This window comes from Mytilus trossulus, chromosome 1, assembly GCF_036588685.1.
Source record: "Mytilus trossulus isolate FHL-02 chromosome 1, PNRI_Mtr1.1.1.hap1, whole genome shotgun sequence".
NCBI classification, from domain to species: domain Eukaryota; kingdom Metazoa; phylum Mollusca; class Bivalvia; order Mytilida; family Mytilidae; genus Mytilus; species Mytilus trossulus.
Genome location: NC_086373.1, coordinates 11,544,109 through 11,556,484, shown reverse-complemented (window position 1 = coordinate 11,556,484; position 12,376 = coordinate 11,544,109). Strand labels below are relative to the sequence as shown.

The following is a 12,376-nucleotide window of genomic DNA, read 5'->3' as shown; positions in this document are numbered from 1 at the left end:
ATTTACCACACAAATAATGCATTTTCTATCATATAAGGCAAACTACAGCAATTATTTATCACAGAATATATAAATAACACAATAATCGTGGTATCTGTCCCAGTAAATTTCCCACAGGAAAATTACAAAATATCTGCATCATGAAATTTTGCTCATTAACAATAGATTTTTACTCCCTCCCATCATTTTATTATGACATCCCCTTAAGGTGAAAACAGGTAGATTTTGATGTATATTTTATAACCTTCATAAATTTTTCCCTATAAAAAGCTGACGAAAATTTCTAACAGAAATCAATGAAAGTTCCAATACTGATGAAGACAGATCAAAGAGAAATTTTACAGGATGCTGGTAGATAAAAATCATTTCTGTCATCAAAGTGTTTTATGACAGGCAAAAATAACATTTATGTTCAGGTTTAATTAAGACAGAGAATAGACATCCCCTTATCAGGTGATAAACCAGAAATGGTCCAGAATAGTGATGGTCAGATAGCTCCGATATTGAAAATCATTTGCATTTTGTAATTTCCTAACAACAGTAAAAACACCAGCAATGATTTGCCGTAGCTAGTGATTGGTGATTGCTATAGGTTTATAACTTGCAATAATATGCCTTTAAATAGAATTTCGACAAATATATGATAATCGGAATAGATGGTTGGCTGTGTGATTGGGCTCTAAAAACTTTTCAAAGACTTCTACCAAGCAAATCTTTATGAGAAGCTGCAAAAAATGTTTCATAATCATTTCAACAGAAACATTATGAACAAAATTGTATTTAAAGGTCACAATCTACAAAGCTTAGTAAGGGAAATAAAAGTCTGGGTAGTGTAACTTCAAAAGGTTGAATTACTATCAAAAACAATGCAATTGCAAGGCTGACCTTTGTTTTTATATTCTAAACAGCACCAAACTGATTTGTTTCTTTGAGACATTGATTTTGTATTTTATCTTATTAAAATTTGTTTTCAGTAATTACGCAATTTTCTTTTAAAAGTAAGGAAAAGGGAAGTTATTTTATCCTCCCAGCTATACCACTTTTTAACCCATAGAATTGAGAGGAAAGAAAATGGGGACTAAACAACTCTCCAAGAAAGTAAGACAACAGTACAACTAACAAAAGGATAACTAGTGGTCAACATATACCCTTCAACAATAATTAAAGAGTCCATACAATTTTTCATGCTTTGAGTCTTAAAGGTTGTGAAAATATTAAACAGAAACTATCAAAGAACATTACCACCAACACCAATATAACAAATAAGATTTAGATATGATACTACCACTGACAAGGTTCTTGAAAGGGCAGGCATATGACAGCCATCATATTGCATTGCTAGTATGACCTTAGTCTTACTTTGTTTTCTGTAGTCTAATAAAATTGCTATATAAAAGAATATTTTGCCCTTTACTTGTGTTCTACAGACACTGAGCCATACAAATTGGTTTATGTTCTTTATATCAACCCATATTCTACTCCAATTTGAAAAATTTACATAACTGCTTTTGTTTGAGGAAAAGATAATTCTACGCACATTGAGCTCCTGTCAATGGTTACATCATAAAACTAAATGATTTATTTCCTCCAAGAGTTTTAAAATCTGATACATGACTATTATTCTACCACTGTTGTTGCCTACTTTAGCGCATGCAAATATCATGCTCGTTGAAAATTATAACTTATCCATCAGTGGAAGTGGAAAACCAAGATAACTCATTCAAAAGAAGGGCTTAATATAATTTTCTACAGTTTATCACAAATATCCTGCTACAGGAACGAATCTCTGTATGCATCAAGTCATGAATTATAATTATCTATAAAACAAACTGGAGAAATGGATTATGTTTAACGCTGACATGCAATTTTCTCCCAAAGTTAGACTTTATTCCAATCTCTATTTCTATGTAAACTATTTCTGACGATATAGCATGTTTCTAAACATTAGAATAGTAATAACAATATATCAACTGTACAACTTAAACAGTTCAATTCCTTCTTAAGAAATTTATGTTGATGGAAAAATACTGAAGATAATAGGTTTTCTTAAACTGTATCAGAGGCTGTTAAATATAACATCTATCAGGAAATATCTGTGGGAAAATAAAAGAATAAAACTGGAATTCATTCAATTATAAGCTCACTTAGATGTAAAGTACAGGTTTATTAAATGTTGAATACCATATAGAATAGCTGTTGACTACAAAACTATGTAGAGGGTTCCTGGCTATTATTCTAAATTTCATCTTTCGCGGAACACCAACATTCAATTCCTGTGTATTGCTCATGAATATATAATTGTGAAATGGACACACTGTGTTTTTGCATTATTATAAGCAAGATGGGTATACTACCAAGGAAGGAAATTTACTGACCAATCACATTCAAGTAAATTGTTTATCAAGGAATTATTAATTCTTATGCAGCTGATTTAACCAAATGCAATCGTGGTCCAGAAAGAAATGATTGGTTCAATCAGTATTATACATGTACTATACATATTCAAACTGATAAATTGAATTACCAACTTAAAATTGTTGACAGTTGTCGACTTTTCCACAAAGATAGTGTTTCATGCGTTATGAAAATCTAAAAATTCTTTAGACTTATTTGAGCTTTACTTCAAAAATTGACAATGACAGTTACATCATTAGAATCTTAGACTTCATGACATTTTACAGGATCATGGTGCTAATTTCTATACTTTTGTATCATAATGTTTAAAGTGTAGTAGGAGGTTACATGACCATTTGTATACACAGATTAAAATTTCCTTTTCAACAAATTATCCAACATGGTTGACATTAAAGTGCCTTTTTCATTTGACATGACTAAAAAAGGATTTTCTGACTATGGTGTCATGACGTAAAGAAAGAGAAAAAACTCAACAATAAAATGAATGACCTTTACTGAAGAAATAAAATAGCCTACACCTTTTTCATAAGTCTACTGTTCCTATCTGTTAAGATGTATAACAAAATAAGTATTATGAGATGTGGTATGATTGTCAATGAGATAACTACCCAATAAAGTTCAAATGAAGTGAATGTAACCAATTTATAGGCAATCATACAGCTGGAGGTAAAAGGCATATTACTTTTACCTCCTGTTTCAACCATTTCCTTTCCCTAGTTTTTTCTCTGTTTTTTTCTCTCACAAGCAAAAAAAATATCTAAAAATATACACTACAGGTGCAGGGACACATTTTTCTACATCCACATTGCATAAGTGCCTTTTATTCTGTCAGAGACCAATATCAAATTTTATATGTTTTCCATTCCTTTTAAAATTTCATCAGATGTTTTAACTGTGCTGTGGCAAATCAATCTTAAAGACACTGTTACTTGCTATAAGACTTCCTTGGAATAATTTGCTTTATCATGACATATTGGTTTCCTTTTAAGTAAGAAAATTTACATTACGTATATGCATGATTTGACTGATTATATATACCAATATAAGATTAATATCATTGTGTGTCATTAAGGTGTCAGACACAATTTAGCTCCGAATTATTTCATCAAATTTGTCAACAAGTCTACTTCAAGTATATCTTAACATCTTAATTAGTGAGAAACACGCCAACAAGGTGTTTGTAAGGATAATTATGTAATCTTTTTATCTCTTTTAAGAAATTGCAAAGCGAAAATCAATAATTTTTAATATCTTGCATAAAATGCATTCAAATTGTGTACTTTATATCTTGCTTATTAGAAATTTGATATTTATAATACAAAAAGCCAAAATATTTCATTTAAGTTTAAATGTGACATCTGCCTTACGATGTATTTAATAACACCTATTTCTCTATGATCATTATTTTGTATAATATTACATGAATTGCTTATGGTTTACTCCTTGTTATCAGAATTAAATTATTGACACCAGGAGCAACAGTAGGCGACAAACTATTATTACCCTCTTTTCCAAAACACCCACCAATTATAGTGTCATATTTTAAACATTTAAATTAAAATTCTATATTTTGAATGAACATTGGACTTCAGGAGTTGTGAATGAAAATTTCTCTCTATGCGATACTAATATTGTCCTAAAAATTTGAATAGAGACATTTGACATTGTTAAGAATTGAATATATTTTCTTGCTTATAATAACAAATAAAAACTCTTTGTCTGTCATATGATAATGTGTAAAGTCATGATGACCATATATTTTCAATTTTTAATCAGAGAAAAATGGATTTGCAGCTGATATATACATTATACAACCTTATTCCAACATTCTAAATATATAATACTAATAAACAGCCCTGGAAACAGCCATATATAAGAGCCATAGCCATATAAAAGAGATTTTTATGTTGGAAAGTAACCATATATATCCATTCTAGAAATCCTTTAAAATAACAAAATTTCAGAAAACTTCTGTGAAATAACAATTTATCAGAGAAATAACCATATTTCAAATAACTTGGAAATAACCGGTAAACTGTATATTAGATATTAAATTAACAGAAATCAGAGAACAGCTTAGAATTGCCTTATTTCAGAGAACTACTTGTAAGTAACCATATATCAGAGAAATTCAAAATTTCATAAAACTTTTAGGGAATTACTATATTTAAGAGAACTACTAGGAAATAACCATATTTCAGAGAACTACTACGAAATAACAATATTTCAGAGAACTACTCAAAATAACAATATTTCAGAGAACTACTAGGAAATTACCATAATTTCAGAGATCTACTAGGAAATTACTACTTTTCAGAGAATTACTAGAAAATAACCACATTTTATAGAACTACTAGAAAATAAACATAATTCATGGAACTACTAGGAAATTTCCATAATTTCAGAAAGCTACTAGAAATTACCATAATTCAGAGAACTACTAAGAAATTACCATATTTCAGAAAGCTACTAGAAATTACCATACTTCATAAAGCTACTAGAAATTACCATATTTCAGAAAGCTACTAGAAAATAACCAAATTTCAGAGAACTACTAGAAAATTACCATATTTCAGAGAACTACTAGGAAATTACTATATTTCAGAGAACTATTAGAAAATGACCATATTTCTGAGAACTACTAGAAAATTACCATAATTCAGAGAACTACTTGGAAATTACCATATTTCAGAGAACTACTAGGAAATTATCATATTTCAGAGAACTGCTAGGAAATTATCATATTTCAGAGAACTACGGTACTTGGAAATTATCATATTTCAGAGAACTACTAGGAAATTATAATATTTCAGAGAACTACTAGGAAATTACCATATTTCAGAGAACTACTAGGAAATTATCATATTTCAGAGAACTACTAGGAAATAACCATATTCCAGAGAACTACTAGAAAATTATCATATTTCAGAGAACTACTATGTTTCACACCTAGCTATGATGACTTTTATTTTGAAAAACAACAATTAATTTGCTAAGAAAATAAATATAATTATTAAAGCTCCTATTTTTTTCACTTTCATTTGACAGGTTGGATGAGACTAGTCTATTGATTTAAACTAAAGCAAGTTGTCCCACTTATTGATTATCAGAAAAATTCTAATTAAAAAATACACTTTCCTGTCTTAAAAAATAAATTAGGAATTTTGTTGTCATGCAATAAACCTGGTAACTAACAAGAAAAAGCTTTTTATAATTGGAAACCAAATACCAAACAACAAGGAGTAAATTATAAGTTTTAATCTTTGTTTTTAATCGGAATGATAAATTCACTTAAACTTTATTATCAGAAGATTTTTACATAGCAATCAGGACAAGTAAATATGAACAAAATATAATGTCACATGTTAAGAAAAACGCAAATAAACTGTCTTTTTTAATGTTGTTGAGATAGAAATTTTGGAAGCCGTATACGGTAGAACATTGTTATTCTTTTAAGATGATAAGTTAAAAGGTATCATTATGGATGATGGTATCATGTATCCCAAAAATTTAATTATTTAACCAATATTAAGGATGACATTTCAGCAATAAGCTTAGAAAAGAACTTAAAACATTGTCCAATTCCAAAGAAAGCTTTAAATAAAAAAAATTGTCATTCAAGTCAAATTTCAAACTTAGACCAGATGTGACATTTTTTTCCGTCTGTAAATTGATGCAGTTATCTTTAAATTTAAACCCTAATTCAATATTATGAACTTTGGAAAGAAAGCCATCAGGGACAATGATAATATTATTGTAGCCTAATTAATATTGATTGGATTGGCTAAGATGTTTTATTCAATCATTTAAATCTGCCTTCATTATTCTTCAGAATAATGCTGCATTAGTTTGAATGAAAATCAGGTCTAAAAATGTTCTCAATTGAAAACCAGGGAAAAAGTCAATAGGAACAAATCTTCACTAAGATTTTACGCGAAAATTTGGTACAAAAAACAATATGAGAATGAACAAAAAACCTGATGAAAAAAATATTTTGCAAGACAAACTTTAATAATTCCATATTCAACCAAGATACAAAGATTTAACGATTTTAACTATTTACGTTAAAATGTTGTAAAATAAATCCTACAAGCATTACTGATTATCACATAATTCATACATTTTAATGTCATAACACCATCCCTTGACAATGATCATTATAACTGACATAGCCAGAGGCTAGTTTCATCATTAGAAAATCTGAAGATAATTGTATTAAAATGTTCGCTTTTCAATTCAATAATTGATTACAGCCCTTGTGGCATTAAAACTTTTACACCGTTAAAACCCCTACAGATGGCTAACTTGTAGAAGTAAGAAAATATTTTTATAAACTCTTACCTCACAAAGGAAATAAAATTATTAAAAATATTTGTGACCATAAAAACTAGAAATAACTGGAAAGTTGAACAAAATGTACAATAACAATACAAATACTTCACACACAATGTGACACATTATTTAAACCTTTTTCTTTTTTTTAACTTAAACAGGTAAGAACAGAATAAAAGTCTAACATTCTGAAGGGACACAGACTAAGGAGCCTAATTATGTAGAGAGTAAAAAGTCAAATGTTCATAAGGGCTTCAAGTTTATGAGGCAATGTAATAATGTGAAGGGATACCAGTTTAGGAGCCTATGGGGAATTGACTATCATTAGGCAATAAGATATGTACTTAATATGAAGATTGCTGTTTAAGCTTTATGAAATAATTAAATTGATGTTATATGGCTATAAATCTTCTACACCAAACATTAAATAAGTATAAAGAAAGGATTTCCAAATATTAAGGATTTTCCTGCTTTCTCAGAATTTAAATGAAAATGATTTTTTTTTATTTCACTATAGTAAATTTAGTGTTGAAATAAGAAGATGCTTTGTATATATCAGTTAGACAGCAATCCAACAGCACAAAGCAACAAAGGAATTATAGGTCAACAGATGGGTCTTCAACATTGGAATGTTAATATCTTTACAATATGTAAAACTCACTCTCACAGATTCTATATCTGTTGATATGAAATCATGTCTAAACACTGTAATATCAGTGGCTGCACCTTTGAGGGGATTTCACATAATGTTATAAAAAATGTACAAGAAAACACATTGTTGTACAATGCCCAACATAAATTTAAATATAAATTCAATGTGGAGAGGTCACTTCCTATTAAATTAGGGAACATTGAAAAATGTTTAAGTTGTGTTACCCAAGAGAATGATGCTAATTCTCTCCTTAACCCAGGTTATGCTGTACTTTTTAAACAAGGCCTTATCACAATCAATATCATTAAGGAAAGAACACTTCCTCTTCCACAGTTTACAGGAAGACAAATGGCAGTCAACAAATCAAATTCAAAAACAAATTTAATTTAGAAACAAGGTTTTTCAGTCCTATTTTAACAAAAAAACTATTTCGAACTGCACTTAATGAAACCATTAAAATTTGTTTACCACTGCTTTTAAAATCTTTACCATCAGTGATTGGCTGAGTAATTACAAACAGTAAGTTACTGGTATTACATAAATAGTCATTCTTATCAGTAAAATAAGGTGTACAACTGCAGCAATAAAACACATAAATACAGCACTGTCAAATCTATGTTGCAGTCCATAATCTGATGGGCTACTTTGGGTTTTTAACTATAATTTTTACTATAATCAATGTTTGGATCTAGAAGTAAATATTTTCCCATGATTAAAACACCTGTTATGAAATAAGATGTAAACAGAAAAATAAACATCCCATGGTCAGATTCCATAATTTCTAAATATTTGCTTGTTGCCCTAAAAAGATGTCTTTAAAATATGATGCTTTTTATTAAAATATTAAACATCGCTAATGTGGTATTGTACATAACACTACAGGGAGATAACTCTGTAAAAATAACCTGAACCTTTTATAATCACATTTCATTGTAAGGAAATATTATCAAATATTATCAAAATTAGTGATTGTCAAACTGTTATATATCCTATGTAATTTTCTGATAGAGTGTGTAACAGTTCAAGTTTTTTGAAATTTATATTTTTGTCAAAGGGTCAAATTAAATAATTTATCATATCTTTATGAAAATTAAACAAGACAAATTAATTTTAGTTAAGGTGCTTGGTACCATCTTAACCTTCCTTGTAAGGTCAGGAGGACACACTTCTAGTTTTACCAAAGAAAATAAGACTGAAATATATTGTCACAATGTGTCATATGAAACCTACATCATTCATAAACATTTCATAAATATTAAAAACAAATTGGTAACCCAATCATAATGTTATTATTTTTTTAACAAATAAATCCCTAAGGATAAATAAATTCCATTGACATGAGTGAAATAACTAAAGTTAGTTTATCAAATGTAAGGCAATCACTCAAATCATACAAATTCACCCTCCCCTGACCCCCCCCCCCAAAAAAAAACCCCAAAAAAACCTAAAAACTAGAAATAAAAATTATTCATACAGATGACAACTAGCCTATAGGTATTAATCAAACAAGAAATCAATTATCTATTTTATTGTCAAACTACAAAACTTGTTTCTAGGGATGTTTTTAATAAAATTAACAATGCATTTTTACAGGAATAATTGCATGTACAATTAGAACAGATGAACACGTTAACATTGTACCTTCTGGTAAATACTAATAAGTGTAACAGTATTTATAATGAACTGATCAAATACAAAATCCCTTTGATTTTTAAAATGATTCAAATGTTACAAAGTTTCTAAGAGTCCGTAAACTGTTCCTGTTCATATGTAACTATCTTACATCAATCAGGATACCAGCCAACAAAATTAGAACCAGAATAAACACATGGGTGAAATTTTCTTTATATATTTTTGGCTTTTTGCTTTAGTTAAGGAGCATCTTGCAAGTTTATTCTAAGTTTAATTCAATTACTTATGTTCAGATTGGTAAACAAAATCTTGAATACAAAAAGGCAGAATTATGAATTATAAAAGGACATAGGAGATAAAATGTACACTGCATTGAGAAAGTCATCTAGAAAGTCATGTAATGTTACCAAAAATCTAGTAGATATCTAGTTCCCTTACTAGACCTCAAGCAGAGAAAAGGGCCAACTTTTATCATCAAATGCCCATCACTGTATATGCATGTGAATATGCAATGCAATGATTTACAATAATCCTAATAAATACAATAGCACAGCATTATGTAGATATAAACAATAAGTATTGAAACTTTAAACATGATCAGGTAAACATCAAAGGAAAGATGAAACAAATCGTTAAACAGGTGTTCTTCAGGTAAGTATAACTTCAAACAGATGTTGTATATCATATTTAAAAATTGACAAAAGATAGCATGTGAAATATGTTTTAAATAAAGAATTAAAAAATTGGATTAATTTCAACAAATAAAATGGGTATTTAGCATTACATGACTTATAAAGTTCAAAAAGCAACAGCTGAAGACAGAATAAATTGAAAACTTTAAACCTAATTAAAACTAGTAAATTGGTGTAAAACACAGCTGGATAGATTTTGACTAAATATGACTACCATGTTATTAATTTACAAAATAAACAGATGCAGTTTCTTAGTACAGCTTCTAAAGTGAAGATAAATAGAGGAATTATAGACAGCCTATGCTTGGATGCTCATGGAGGAATTATAGACAGCCTATGCTTGCTTGCTCACGGAGGAATTATAGACAGCCTATGCTTGCTTGCTCACGGAGGAATTATAGACAGCCTATGCTTGCTTGCTCACGGTGGAATTATAGATAGCCTATGCTTGCTTGCTCACAGTGGTTAGTTACAAGATTAAGCTTACTCAATCAGAACAGAGAGAGCAAAGATATTTAAACAGTATAATGTGTGTCTTTTGTGGATAGTTGTCTCATTGGCAATCATACCACATCTTTTTCAAACCATTGTCAATAGTCCTTGATGCATATTAAAGCAAAATTTGAGATACTGGCCTGGTATATTCTAATGAGACAGCAACCCATCAAAAAAACAAAAACAAGAAGACTTGCAAAGATCAATAAAGAGTCTTTTAAACAACAGATGTCGTCATACAATATGAATCCCAAAACAAGAAGTGATCATGTTTTGAAAGATCGATTGAAAAAAAAACCCTGATTAAAATGACACGAAAGATATCCATCAATTTGTATTTTTATTGAGATGTATCTTACAAGTGTTACCTAAATACCAAATATAAACTACACAACACCTGAGATAAGTAGAGTAACACCTCCCCTAACTTACAGTTAAACATGCTTGTTCTCACAATGCTATTCCTTAATTGATGAAAAATAGCGATAGTAACAAATAATCCCATTATTTTGCATTTTTGTCAATTTCCAAGGAAAACAGGTTTAAGTCAATAAAATTTTAATTGCATTGAACTTCCATTAGATGTTTCTGAATTACAAATATCCATTACCCATCAACTAAATATGTCATTTTGAAAATTAAAACCAGATTTCAATTTCAAGCTTAATTAAATTGGTAAAATAATGTTACCAAATCTACCATTCATTTCACAAAAAATCCTATTTTATACAAAAACTAGTTCGATAATAAATAAAAGGGTGTTGAGGTCCTCACAATAACATCAAAAGAGATCAAAAATATGAAATGTGACATAAAAATTTAATCTTTATAAATGATGATATGAAAGGCAATCTGTTTTACCATTCAAACATCAAATGTACAGATATATCAGTGATTGTCTGATAGCTAAAGTTTTATCTGATGTTATCTTTACATAATAATCAAAAAGATATATAAACATTCATCCTCAAAGGTAAAAATTTAAAGTTAAAACTTTCACCATTATATATATTATATGTATATAATTTTTCATCCAGACACTATATATGCATGAACGTGTGGTCCTCTGTTAGTTTTCAACGTCACTTCAATCTGTTGCTGGGGCTTCGTGTAAGCTGTGTTTTTGATTCATAAAATATGACAGGAAATAAATCTTCAGATTATAAGAATCAATTTCCATTTCATCAAAATCAATATTTTTTTGTTAACAATTTGATCCTTTATAAGAATTGAAGTCAGATTTCCTGCTTTACAACAAATTTGATAAAGCTTACCTGTTACTATGGAAATAATAAGCCACCACCAAATAAACAAATCCGTTAAATACACCAATTTCCACATTTTTGAATTTTTAATCCACTTTCTCCATTAGATGGAACAGTTGTCTTCAAATTTTATCTTTTTATAATCATCCTCCAAAATTCATTCTCTAATCTGAAAAACAGAATTCAATATGCTCGTCATTAAGAAATTTTCCTCCCTTTAGGCTATCCTTGAGATCAATTTGTACGAGAGAGATCTTTACTGCTGGAGAGAGCCAATCAGGGTAAAGTCCATGCCTATGGCACACGATGGTGACAATGATGTATTAAGCGATTGAGTCACACTTCTTATAGTATTTTAAACCATGTGTCCTTTAAATTTTCTTTTCCGTTTTTAATTCTGTCATAACATTGAAAATATTTTGCCGATGACATTTGTATCAGTTACTTTATAACCTTTTGTAAGGTGTTATGATTATGTATAGTAAATTGATTTCAAACACTAATCAAGTGTTTTAGCTGCTGTGACAAACAGCGATGCATTATGACCAAGCTTTGTTTCCTGTGTAATTGCATGTGACTCACGACCAAGTTCTCTAATAATCTTGATCAAAATCTTAGTTGATCAAATGTATGCCTCATTTGGTTAAATCATATCCTCAACTGTTTGCTTTTGTAGACTTAAATGAGCTATGACAAAATAACAATATTTTTTTTCAATTTTCAATAAGAATAATTTGATATGGACCTCAATTTTCCGGAATTCAAATTCATTTTTACGCTCTATGAAGAAACGATTTTATTTCTACAAATTGTTAACGATTTAAAAATTAAATGTTTCCAATTGAATACATCATATATTCCTAATGAAATATTTAAGATAGATAATGACAGTG

General features: G+C 29.2%; 1 protein-coding gene across 6 annotated transcripts in view; it reads right to left on the bottom strand.

Moving 5' to 3' along the window:
- The window catches only part of LOC134715165 (neuroglian-like), a 117,688-nt gene that overhangs the window by 51,565 nt on the left and 53,747 nt on the right, over positions 1–12,376 (bottom strand). For 5 of the 6 annotated variants that reach the window (XR_010106617.1, XR_010106615.1, XR_010106618.1 and 2 more), the window contains one exon: positions 11,493–11,652. Coding sequence is in view for 3 of the 6 variants with exons in the window: in XM_063577141.1 (XP_063433211.1) it covers positions 11,493–11,559 (67 nt within the window). In the remaining 3 variants the exon portion in view is untranslated. Of the gene's footprint in view, positions 1–11,492; positions 12,360–12,376 lie in introns of those variants that run through there. The other variant, XM_063577150.1, reaches the window with a different exon arrangement.